Here is a 13,376-nt window from a genome sequence, read left to right as displayed (position 1 = left end):
AAAAAAGTGTTGGAGGGATAAGAAGTCATGTGCTAGCAGCTCCCAAAATTATTCCAGCTGGATAAAAGCACTGAAGTCATTTGTAAAGAACTTGTCATCACAGCACAACTCTCCACTAAATCTCCTCTGGACACTAACATTAAAAGGAATGATATTGTTTGGATGTGCTGGGCCTTCTTTAGACGAAGAGAATCACAAGTGGAGACAGAACAGAAACCAGGAATAAATCTTAGAATTATAAAAAAAAATAAACAAACCCAACAATCATTTATCATTCAACAAAACAAAACGAAAACCAATAAAAAAATCACAGTGATTTCATGTAGGAATAAATTTATCTGACAGTTTTACTTACCTTTGGAACCAGATACTGTTCATCAGTAAAAGCTAAGGTGTAGGCTTCTGCTCTACCCAGCTCACTCTGTGGAAAATGGGCGTTCATTTCATCGCCATCAAAATCAGCATTGTAAGCCTTGCAGTTGGCATAGTGAAGCCTCAGCACTTTTTCTCCAGGCAGGATTCGGGCCCGGTGAGCTTGGATGGAGGGTCTATGAAGAGTGGGCTGGCGGTTCAGTAAAAGGACATCTCCATTTTTAATATGTCGACATACCTGCAAGGGAATTTTGGTTGCATGCCTCTGAAAAGACTGCAACTTAAAATATACACGTCCAATTTATTTTCTTCCTTGCATTAATGTTCTGCACAAAACTTTGTAACAGAAATCAAGACTACTTGCCCCTGAACGCCCTCTGCTCTCCACCAAACCACACTCTAAAGCTGAATATCCTCCATTAACTCCCACAAACCACAGTGATCAAACCAAGTCAACAGCATGCAAGCCACACTTTACCAATCTCTCCTCTCTCTTGCCAATATAGGGATCAAAGACTGAAAAAGAAAGAAAACTATGCCATTTGTAAATGAGAAAACAAGCTATTTACCCAAAACCCACTGGGCTGAATTGATAATACCTGTCGCCATACACCCAGCACTGGACAACCTAGAATAAGGTAATAATATGACCCAGTAGCTGAAGTAGAGGCTGGGGATCTTTAAGTTATAATTTCATGTTTGAGTACAACACAATATATTCTTACCTAGAACAGAGTCTCTCAATACTATTTCATTTTAATTTCTCTGTCGGTAACACCCATACATCCATTTAAGTGATTATCAACAGTTTATACAGACTAAATACTGTTATGTTTACCTCCATGACAGGTTCTGAGAGAAATGACACCACAGAAATACTCAGTCATATATTAGATCTCTACCACGCCTCTAACAGAGACAGGGGTATGCATAACAGTCATTATGAAAAGACTATACATCATCAAAACTTTTGCACTAGCAGCTAAGTAATAAATTCTCAACTCTTGCAAGAGAAGGAGATATAGTCATTAAGAAGTTACAAAGGTTGACTAAGCTGTAGCACAGAGAACTCAAACCCTCCAGGAGCTCCAAAGAAACAACTGACCATAGCATCTTAGAATCCTTTGGGTTTCAAGGGACCTTTAAAGGTCATCTACTCTTTCACCCTCCTTGTGGCTATTCTTCAGAGACAGCACTAAGCATTTCACAAATGTTAACGTCTATACAAACAGATGGATATCAGTGTGGTTGTTTCTCGTTTTGTCATCAGTAAAATGACAGGGTGATGGTAAGATGGATCCCAGATTACAGCAATCAGCGCTAAAACAGAGACCACTCCTCCCCTGCTTGGTTTCACTACCAACATGGCTGACACAGAACAGAGGGCTCTACTTTGTACATACACACGGGCAACACTCTCCTGGAAGACAGGTCACATCCACTGCTTGTGCTGTATCTACTCTACAAGTATACTGAATTTCAGCCTTCAGAACTACAACCAAAAAACTGCTCCAGATACAGAAAAGAAGAGGAAAAAAAAAAGACAGAACTGGCTGAGAACGGCAGGGAGGCAGGGGGACATAAAAGCATAAAATGAAAATAGCATTTTATCTTCCAAGATATTCCAAATCGTATCTTGGAATAAAGATCCATTTATCTTCTTTTTTACCTTCCCAGAAATAGTCAGCTGTAAAAGAAAGACTACTCCCCATCTTGTCAAGATGAATACCACATGCCGCACATTAAGAGAAGAGTAAAATTCAGGACGGAAAAGCGTTTTTTTTTTTAATTTGAGGAAGCTTTTCAAGCTTCTCAAGCTTTTGAATCAAGCTTTTCTTCCCACATCCCCCAGCAACTTTTTCTCAGCCACCTACTAAAAGATAAGATAACTGTGCCCTAGGAGTCTTTGTGAGCGAGCCTATTGGAATCACTAGCAAGGTCAATAGCAGAGTTATTTTAAAAAAAAAAAACTAACACAGGCGTAAGAAGGCTTCGACAAGCCCTTTGTCGTACTCACAATCTTCAGTCCTGACTGGGGTGCTCCTGAAGAAGGAGTGAGGAGTTGCTTGGCTATGGCTTCCCTCTGGGTCAGGCTGCTTGCACTCAACACTGTACGAGATCCATCTTCATTAATGACCATGGAGGCCCCAGGGTGAACTTTCGGGCCATTTATGACAGCCTGCCTCAGCTCTTTGACATTCCAGGGAGTGACTGGCTGAGGGTAAGTCAGTTTGGTAGCAAATACCTAGACAGGAGGGAAAAGAGGAGAGAAATAACTAGTTGCTCAACTCTGGCTTAAAACAGTACTAAGTCACTGAGAAAACAGCGTCAAATGTTAACTCGTATAATGTAAACATAAATTACTTTAAGCTCGTGAATGCATCTCCTCCTTAATCTACTGTCATGCCAAATAAATACATTTCTGTTTTAAAACCATCTACCATAAGAATAGAAACCATGTCCTTTTTATGATTTTCTACTGCAGTAGAAAAGGAAAACTCAATTAGCAATTAAAAAAAAGAAAGTATGATTTTAGATTCTGCAAACAAACTGACAAATACAGAGAAAAAGCAGATTATCACCAGGTCCACTATTTGCAGAAAGGCAAGCAGAAAAGACGATACAATGAAAAGCTCGAATTCAGGCTTCGTGTCATCCGCGTGGTTAAAAATCATTAAGGATGAATGAAGTTGGTGACGTAATTAAGGCCTTTTCTTAAAGGCTGCCATAACTGTTACAAGATACACTGTACAAAGAGCACAGGAAAAACAGGATCTACTTATAAAGTTTGCAACAATCCATAACCCCAGGAAGCAAGTACATCTTTTCCTTTTTTTAAAACCTCTTTCCCAGATCTGGTCTTCTGCGTAACGGTAAGAATTTCCTGCTCTTCAATGCTCCTTCTTTACTAACACACAGTAGTAACCAACATACAGCTATGACACACTGGAGAGGAAAGAGTCCAGATGAGTCAGAAAATCTCTACATTTTAAACTATTTACTACATAGGTGAAAGTGTTACAGTGTAGTTCAGTTCCCAGAAGCACCAAAAAGAAATGCTCCTTTATTTATTCTTACCATAGGAATGCCAATCTCATTGGTACCAATGTACATATCGGGGCAAATGACTGATCGAGCAGCGAAATCCACACGCTTTCCCATCATGTGCTTGCGGAACAGTCCTTCCTTCTTCTCTAATAGCTATGAAAACAGAAGTTAAGTTAATGATTAAAATGTGAAAGCATGCAACATCAGACAGATGCTTCAGACATTACAGTGACAAGTATTGCGAAAATGCCTACATACTAACCACAAATATTTCACTTTTTTCTTATGCCATCAGCTTCTTGTTTTCACTGTCCGTGACACACAAAGTCCAGAGTCTCTAAGATTCTGACAGCTACCCACCTGACGAATACCAGGGTATTTTTCTGTTGTTAGTTTGTCCATATCACTATCAAATACAATGTTGACATGGCTCTGAAGACGAATCCAAGCATTGTACAGCTTATCTGCAATGGTCTGTCCTGTTATCATTGTCAGGACAGAATGGTCGAGAGGTTCATTATTCTCTCCTGTCTCCTATAGAAACAGAAATCAGAAACTTGAACTTAACAAAAAAATACCTTCCATTTACTAGGCTGAAATTAGAACATTAAATAGCAAATGAAACATTAGCCACTATTTTGCACCTCACTGAAGACATTAACTTTAAAAAAAAAAAAAAAGAAAAAACCCCAAACCATATTAACAATGTACACTTAATTTTCAAATTATTACAACCAAGTGCCTCAGACAGGTCTACTGTCAAGCTTCATAAACTGACTTGGATGGGAGTCAACAAATACCACAGATACATATACCAGTGGGATTTTAAAAGATGATTGCTAATCAATCATCTCCTGGTAAGTGACAGTCCTCTTTACAAATCAGGTGTTACTGGTTAGTCAGTCTGTGCTATGAATCACTGTGCTACCAGAAAGTCCTATTCTTAGATAAAAATAACATAAATCCAAGAGCTTTCATCACTTACATCGCTTTGTTTTCACAGTCTAAAAATTGGTATACCACACATCCAAAACACATTAACCTCCTGTCATATGAAACATTTTAAAACATATCCCCACCTAGTGGCTAAATTCTGAGTAACTAAAAACATTTTCAAAATATTTTACATATAGGATGTAAGTCAAGTTCAGGTGAAAATAAGTCCAGTATCAAAGAACCCTCAATAATACAGTTCATCAACAAATATGAAAAGAGGCATGGTGACATACATTGTTACTAATTAACGTTATTTATGAATTTTTTGTTTCTATTTAGACATCAGTGATCAAAACCAACCACGATCACAACTGGCTCTACTAGGCTTAAAAGATAAAGTGGCTTTTTCCCCCCCCCTTCATCATTTTTCTTTCAATGAGATGTTGGAAAAATTTTATTATGAACTGTTGGTGCCATATATATTTCATTCTCCAGTAACAGGAGCCTGTTATGTCTCACATACAGTTATCTCATACAAAAAACATGTCTAAAGGAGTCTGCGTAAAGTATTTTTCCCTCTGCACCAGGCAGGTGAGTGGAAAGAGGCCTGAGAGGAAAAAAGAAAAAAAACGGCTGTGGAGACAACTTCCAACAGCTCAGGCAAAAATTGTTATCGAACAGTTTAAACAGGAGCCTACCTGAACTCAATCCACATATCCAAAACCCAAAGAATAAGATAAAGAGTGAATCTTACCGTTTGTATTTCTTCTGCAATTTTTATTGGCTGACATTGCTCTTTTGCCATGAAAACCAAGAGCTTCCGTATCAGTTTCACATCTTTCATGACAGCCTGCAAGTTCACAGTCTGACCATTTGTAAACAGTCGGTCTCCAAGACGATTCACAGGACGATACCTACAGCAGATCAAAATTATTTTAGAAGATTAAAGCCACTGAGAAGTAGCATAATAAGCCTCAAACGTTCTAAGCTAAGTCTTCAATTAATAAAAAATAATCCCTATAAACTAACAGTGAGCATTTTAAAAAATCATATATTATCCTGGGACAGTCATAAAAGAGGAATGATTCCTTAACAAGAAATTCTACCAGTATTATACAGTTACAATACTCTATAATAATTTAAAATATTAATACTAAAATACATTTTATCATAATCAGTATTTCAGTCCTTTAACACTCATTTGAAGTTATAATAAAACTCATCATCAGTTACTGCTGTGATTTTCATTATTTTATTTTTTTTTAAACACTCCACTGACACTTTAGCAGGCCAGTGTCTGTACTACAGGTGTTTGCATCTCTGACTCCTGCAAAAACTATGCTCTAAACCCCATGATTTCTACAAAAGTTTTTTTGGGGGAAATTTTACCTTGAAGGAGGAACCACAAGTAGATCTAAAAAAAACATGTCTGGACTGAATCCTGAACTGTCATGGGGATCCATCCCAGGGAAGAGATAACGCAAAAAGAAACCTAAAAAGATAAAACAGAAAAGATAAACTTATTAGCACTGCTATTGTTTAGGAATCCAAACCACCACGTGCATCTCATCAAGCAAGTCAAGACAATCTGCTAAGTTAAATCCTAGTGAGCTTGTTTAAAACAAAAACATGTAGGCATACTTTAGAAAGAATTGCCATTGTTCTTTTTGGCCACATACATCATTTTTCAGAAACAACTATGAACATAAATATAGAGTACAGCAAAAGAAAAAGGCAAAACAGCAGGAAGAAACAGTTTCCAGCTACTAGCTGTGACTAATAGATAAAAATGCTTTGGTTTTTCCTGGCAACTGCAGACAGATTCAAAGTACAGGGAACTCAAAAGCAGAGACTGCTAAATACATTCTTAGTCTTTAACCAATGTAACTGTGGGGAATATTAGGTGCAGCACCATATAAATACCAAATTCTCTGTAAACAACAATTGTGATTTGTGGAGAGCCACAATTTAAGAATAGCTAGTCAAACTATTCATTGAATCCAGCTCTCTACGTTCACTAGCCATCCGTCCTCCTGTAACAAAAATCTATCTTGCAGAGAGGAGCCCTTAAGGCAAAAGACAAAGATTTGACAAGGAGCTCATACAAGAACATTTGCAGACTTTGTCCACGAAATGATACAGAAAACAAAGTAGTGTTGCTCTTAACAACGGTTACCTTCATTCTTCCACAGAGCCAGGACGTATTCCTTGGCAGTCATCGGTGTCAGGTACCCTCTCTTACCTAACTGGCTTTCCTCAATACCTGAAATAAAAAAGGAAAAAAAAAAAAAAAAAAAAAAGAAAAGAAAAGAAAATCACAAGAGGTTACTTTGAAAGTTTTTTTGTTTATAATGCTAAATGCTTCCAGCTCAGAGAAGGAATGGAAGTACATACAAAATATACTGGCTGACATCTACATTAAAATTGTCATTAACATGATCACCTTGGGAATATGAAATTAACTAAACAGCCTTCTCAGCATGGAAAAAAAAAAAGCCATTTCTGAGCCATTTCGATATAAGTAACTGAAATAAAACTCAACTTTAACCATCTAAAGCTTATGCTTTATTTGATTAATGGTGAGCTGGACTCCTCCAAATGATCTCATCCACTGACCAAAACACAAATCAAGAGTCAACCTGCAGCTGGTGAGCACAGAAGTGGGTTTCACGTATTACCAGTGAGATCAAGGTTGCCACGAAATACCCAACTGGATGAGACAACAGCAACAGTCAGCAATCCGTCTATATTATAAGTTAGAGTCTGGGCTAACTGTATTTTGGCGAGGAAGGAAAAAGCATGGTTTTGCTACTGAAAAGCAGAAAGATTATTTTTTCAAAAAAAGCCAGAGATTTTAGGTCTCAACTTCCACTCCTCTTCCAGGTGAGCCCCATGTGTCCCAGCAAAGCCAGAGTACATGCCTCTACAAAAAGCAATTCTCCCATGACCTCAGATAAGGTTTCCTACTTTTCTTTTGGCCAAGGTCCAGAAATCCAGATTTTTCCACCCTGAAGCTTCAGTCCCCCATTCCTTCACATAGAAAAAAAACCTTTCCATCCCTTAAAAATGAATACATCAATGCCAAAGTTAAAAGTACTCCTTCCGAGATTCAATACAACGAGCAACCATGACCGTGACACAGGTTATGCAGAATGAACATAACTGTACAGTCCATCCCATTTCAGAAGATATAATACTTCCCTGTAATGAAAGTAATCAAGCAGTGTTACAGCCTTGGGATTTGAACACCGACAGGAGCAAGATACTTATTAACTGTACTTCAGCTGTGAATGTTAACTGCAAGAATATGGTTAGTTTTGAAGTCTTCTGTGGTAAGGCAAGGTATTCCAAATCTGGCAAATCACTAGACCTTCCAGAACAACTATTTTCTTCACTAGCATAATAAAACAAGCCCCCACACTTTGGACAGTCCAAAAGGGGCTCAAATAAAAAGCCCAAAGTAGCACCCTACAATTTAAAGGAGTGAAATCATAGTTGTCACTGAAAAGTGACAACAGAATAAGCAAATGGAATAAGCTCTCTATATAAATATTTTCCAAGGGTTAAAGAGCTCACACACAAACCTGCTTCAATTCTACCTGGTTATGTAAAGGATGAAGGATACAACAAGAAGAAAAAAGTAAGTTTAAAGTGATTCAAAGACTAGCTTAATTTAGCCTAGAAAGTGTGACCTACTTTCACTATCTTTTCCTCTTTAAGAGGAAATACTTCCATAAGAGTTCGTATTACACAATTTTCTTTCTGAAGTAAGGTTGGTGATCTTCCTCCTAGTTATTTTTTATCTAGTCTCTCTATTTTAAAGATCTAGCAGAAAATGATCTACTCGCCAAAAATTAAGTGTCCCAAAACCACATTAGAGTTGACATAGATTATGCTTTTGTACTTCTTTTTCTGACATAAAGACACTCAAAGTTGCAAAAGCACAGAAGGCTTGCAAATAGAGAAATTTAACGGAGTGGAGTATTCCCCTACTGCTGAGCTTACTGTTTTATCTAAATTTTTTATAAATGAGTCTCAAATCACTGCTAAGAATCTGCGCACCTTGAATATAGGAAAATAAGTGCAAACATATTTGAGGGGAAGACAACTACTTTACCTGCTGGTTCATCCAGAATGCCTTCCTCTCCAGACTTACGGTACACTGTAGAAGGATAGGTTACTGTCAGTTTGCTGTTATGCTCTTTTCGCACTAGTGATCTCCTAGATCTTGAAAAATAAAGAAAACCAGGAAAGGCAGGTAAAAGTTAATAAAAATGCTCACAATATTTTACTTTACATCAGCTATTTACTTCTTCATGTAATTAACCTTACTTGCAGTTTGGGCATTTCTTTGAACTCATATGTGCTTTCCAGAACTGTGTTATCAGTTTATTTCTACACTCGCACACGTTTTTTACCTGATAAAGGAAAAAAAGAAAAAGGACTTCAAAATAATGAAATAATAAAAATAAATTAACACACTTGATATGAAGAATTTATTAAACACTATATAACTGATGTTAACTATCAACACAAACATTATTAGTATTGCTGCACACACATCCTTGTATTGATTTAACTCATGCCTTGATCTCTGGCGTTCTTCCATCATCTTCCCATATTTTCCTGGAAACATACACCTCCCAACACTCACCACCTTCCTTTTTAAATTTATTTAATAAATAGTCTTCATTTTTCAAGTCAGTACTAAATTTTAAAGCTTTTCTCTAATGATGATATAAGCAGACAGAAGACTGATAAAAATAATTTCTTTTGACTGCTCATGAATGTATGATTTCCAAAGTGATCAAGGTTAGTTTGGAAACAAGTGCTTAAGAAATTAAACCTGGTTTATAAACAAATCTGCTCTAAGATGTTAGACCTTTAAATATCTTCTTCACTAAGATTTTCCTTTAAACTAACAAGGTACATTAAACTGCATTTCAATGGAAATGAGAATTCAATTACATAACACTTTCTAAAAATTTCACTGTAAGTAACTGCAAATTTGCTGGATGCATGAGTTCTCAAAAAAAGTTCTGCAGCTCAAAACAGCTGGAGTGTAATACAGAGAAGAAATAACATCTGTAGGTAATGTGCTGACAACAGTATCATATTATTTTTATATGATATTTACACCACTAAAACATTTACCTACACAAAGTGTATTTTCCACAAACGTAATAGTTATACTAACAGGAAATAAAGTCTTTTTAAGCTTAATTCCAGACATTTCACCAGAAAGCCCTCTAAATATAACACAGTTCAGAACTCTAAGACAAAATCTAGAGTTTATACAGTCAAGACAAACTTTCTTCAGCACATTACTATTTTAAGAGGACAAAACCGAAGATCTCAGGAGAAGCGCTGATTGTACTTACATTCGAACACTGATCCCTTATTTGAGAATTTTGTAATATTTCCTGAACGTGGCGATTTAACTCTTCTTCGATTTCTGAACCTGTTGCATCTGCACATTGCTCTAAAAACTAAAAGAAACAGAATAAAAGAAATTGGGAAAGCTCTATAGTTACAGGGCTACCAACTCAAAAAAAGAACGGAGAAATACACAGTACTTACCCTGTTCAGAATGACTTCAAGATCATGAACGGCATGAAGCAACCCCTTCTCCAGAACCTTCAGCTGACTTAGCAGTAAGTGAACCACAGCTCGAGCACACGTCAGCATGTGACAATTTAAACACGAACCTCGAATTAGAAGGTATAATTTCTGGAAAGAAAAGGGGGAAAAGTTATCCTGGTAGATTTAGTAGCTTGCACAGTAAGCAAGCAAACAGATTTGTTTGAATTTAGAGAAAGTGCTACTGTAATTGAGAAACTAGACTAATCGTGAAATTTAATCATAAAGAATTAGACTGAAAAAAAATATTTCGTACAACCACACAAACTCATATGCAAAGCACAATCTGTATCTGTAGAGAAACTATCTGCAGACCATCTACGTAACAGATACAGAGGTTAAGAGGAAAAGCCTGTCGTACCTATAGCAACTCTGGGACTAAGACTGCTCTTACATAGCTCTGTAATTACAGCTTCTAACCGTTTGTCCCATAAAGGACAATGTGGTACCTAAAACTCCACACTAGTAAAACGAAATCTTTTAGTCACAAGTACTACCAGCGTCCCTCAAAATTCTTCATGTAACCACACTCTCCTCCAGCTTCAGAAAAATGTCAGTGTTTTGTCGGTTTTTACGGTTTTATTCCTTGGCGAAATAGAAGTTATTTTACTTCAGAGCTGGGTCAGCACTAGAAATGGGATGGACCTCATCTAACTTCAGTCATCTGGAAGTGAGGTTTTTTAGTCTCAGTAGCCTATGCAGGAGCCAGCTACTGTAAATGGGGAGAAAAAAAGGGGGGAAATTCATCCCAACTCAGGTTCCTGTTACAGGCTAGATAAATCTTCCTCTGTAAATAGCCCCACTCCTCAGACTCTGGAAAGAGCCAAAAAGTATAATCAGATTATGCATCTAACTCTCATAAAACCAAAACAAGGCAAATCCTACCCTTACAGCCAGGAATCCTTTCACATTTAAAAGACGACCTTTTGAAAAAACACCCACATGATGCAGTTAGAAATGTGCTGTTTCACCATCACCAGTAGCTTTCAAAACGAGCTTATAACACCTGTCCCAAAAGATGCACACCAAGTCATATCTCTGCTCTACATTAGGTATCCCACATACCATGTAAATGCAACAGTTGTAAAGCTAGGAGAAGCACATGTATCTGACTTGCGGATGGAAGAAATCTTGACAGCCTTTTTTTTTTTTTTTAATTGAAAAAACTCATGGATTTTTATATAGCTTAGGATTTTTCAACTCTCTGCTGACAGAAAACTTGCAATGCTATATTGTTCCATTTATTTGACACACACGTTATCTCAGCATATTACTGGATAGGTTGTTGGGTTCTAACCACATTGATCCAGTTTCCTAGAATTTATTCTGGAATAAGAGGACCTACTGGGCAGAATGTACAACACAGCTATTTAGAACAAAAACAAGCCCTGAATGTCCAGAAAGCACTTGGAGATCCTAGGTAGCTGTTCATGTGAGTTTGTAGCAGTCATTTAAAGGAAGCAACTAACAATTTTTACTGCACCATCTATTTAATTAAGGTATGACACCCTACAGTCGGTCATATAGTTTAGTGATCAACATTCCCCCTCTCTTATTGATCAATATTGAGTAAAATAATAGTTACAACGAAGTGTATGTTTTGCAAAGCCTAAGGATTCTATTTTTATTGAACTATCATGACACAACAAACTTTTTCTACTACCTTTGATGTTATTACACATAAACTTAGAGAGAAGACAGATCTCGGCACCTTTACTGTTTTCAAGGGCTAAAAACTGTATGGCAGCTTGAGCACCACCACCCATTTCACCAGCAAGACAATAATTAGGCATACATACATCAAAAAACAGAGGGTTGTAGACAGTCAGAGGCAGTTCTATATGGCCAAAATGACCAGGGCAGTTCCTGAAGTTCTGCATGCAAGTTGCACACGCTTCCTTGGAGTCTGGAGGTCCCAAAGACAAGTCATACAGTCCATTACTGGCTGGATTCCCCATATTATCCAAATACTGAGGATTTGTTATGGCTTTTACACTCAGTTTCCTGAAGTTGAAAGAAAAGAATAAAAAAAGAGAAAATCAATGTCAGTAAACAGGCACGTGATATATACTTGAATGCTACAACTAGCATTGACATGTGTTACCTATATGACATTTTACTGATGAAAACATCTTTCTGAGGGAACTTTGCAAATGCAATGGGAATTTCTGTACCATTGATTTAATTGTCCAAGTACAACCATTCATACCACAGCAAATATTTCTTTTACATCTTTAGCCATTCTATTAAGTCTGTGTCTTCTCAAGCAATGGGAGAAGTATAAAACCAACAAAAACACCTGCAGATGACAGCTGCACATCACACCAACACTAAAGAAATGCTGACAGCTCTCTAGAACTCCAGGAGAGACGACCTGCTGTAAAAAGCTGCAAAAACCCCTCTGCAACAGAGATCTCAGCTCCGTGATAGTTATGCTGGTGTTAAAATACCTGAACATTCTCCCCTTGCTGAAACCAGCAAGGTCTCTTCCGTGCTGGACACTCGGGATCAGATCCCAGGCCAGGCTTCCAGCAGTGTGCCCACCAAGGAACAAGACCAGCCTGACCAGCACTGGGCTTCTCCAGGGTCTGTCAGGTCCTGCTGGCGCTGAGGTGCAGGGAGTGGGGGGAAGCCAACACCCCCCCGCCCTCAGGAGAGGCCCCCCGAGAGAGGCGCAGCCTTCGCCCTTCCAGAACGAGTTTATGCCGCACCCCACAGCCTCTGCCCCTGACAGCACATGGAAACGACCGTCCTCCCCCTGGGTCCATTGCCAGCGAGGGGCTCTCCTGAGAGAGCTAGGGCCGCCTCCCTGTCCCCCCACAGGCCCTTTTCCCCTGCCCCCCTCAGCCTCACACAAGGAGCCGCTCCCGGCCCCACAGCCCTTCCCTACTCCTCCAAAACCCCCAGCGGCCCCAAGATACGCAATGGGTCTGAGAGCCCCACAGAGAGTTCAGCAGCCCCCAACCCTCGACGATCGGGGGGTACTCAGCTGCCCCCATCCCGGTGGCTGCTGAGGGCCAAGGCGCAGCCGGACTACATGTCCCAGCAGGCCGCGCGTCCACAGCCCGCCAAGGCCTGTCGGCGTGGTGGCGCGCGGCACGCCGGGAGTTGTAGTCCTCTACAGCACCCACAAGGCGGGGGAAGAGGACAACCCATCGCCTGCCGTGGCTCCTCACCTAATCTCCTCGGCCGTGTACATCCCGAAGGAGACACCAACCAGCCGCCGCCACGGCACCACTTTCGGCGGCCTCATGGCGGACGAGCGATTTATCCCCGGCCGCTGCTTCGCTCTTCTCTGCTGCCGCCGAAGCTTCTGCGCCACAGCAAGCACCACGCGGTCCCGGTGGCACGCGCAGGCGGGGCCGGGCGGTACCACCGCC

General features: G+C 39.3%; 1 protein-coding gene across 1 annotated transcript in view; it reads right to left on the bottom strand.

Annotated features, from left to right (window-relative positions):
• The window catches only part of POLR1A (RNA polymerase I subunit A), a 35,099-nt gene extending 21,730 nt beyond the window's left edge, over positions 1-13,369 (bottom strand). Inside the window, exons 1-13 of the mRNA XM_063337293.1 lie at positions 13,173-13,369; positions 11,796-12,000; positions 9,937-10,086; positions 9,738-9,845; positions 8,689-8,774; positions 8,474-8,583; positions 6,533-6,619; positions 5,746-5,848; positions 5,111-5,270; positions 3,781-3,954; positions 3,451-3,573; positions 2,390-2,617; positions 356-610 (exon numbers count right to left, since the gene is read on the bottom strand). Coding sequence (XP_063193363.1) covers positions 356-610; positions 2,390-2,617; positions 3,451-3,573; positions 3,781-3,954; positions 5,111-5,270; positions 5,746-5,848; positions 6,533-6,619; positions 8,474-8,583; positions 8,689-8,774; positions 9,738-9,845; positions 9,937-10,086; positions 11,796-12,000; positions 13,173-13,249 — 1,866 coding nt within the window. The 5' untranslated portion in view covers positions 13,250-13,369. The remainder of the gene's footprint in view (positions 1-355; positions 611-2,389; positions 2,618-3,450; positions 3,574-3,780; positions 3,955-5,110; positions 5,271-5,745; positions 5,849-6,532; positions 6,620-8,473; positions 8,584-8,688; positions 8,775-9,737; positions 9,846-9,936; positions 10,087-11,795; positions 12,001-13,172) is intronic.
• Between the last annotated feature and the right edge of the window lie 7 nt (positions 13,370-13,376).

The sequence above is a fragment of the Chroicocephalus ridibundus genome, chromosome 5 (genome assembly GCF_963924245.1).
Source record: "Chroicocephalus ridibundus chromosome 5, bChrRid1.1, whole genome shotgun sequence".
NCBI classification, from domain to species: Eukaryota; Metazoa; Chordata; class Aves; order Charadriiformes; family Laridae; genus Chroicocephalus; species Chroicocephalus ridibundus.
The sequence above is the reverse complement of the archived record's forward strand: the minus strand, read 5'-3'. Positions and strand labels throughout refer to the sequence as shown.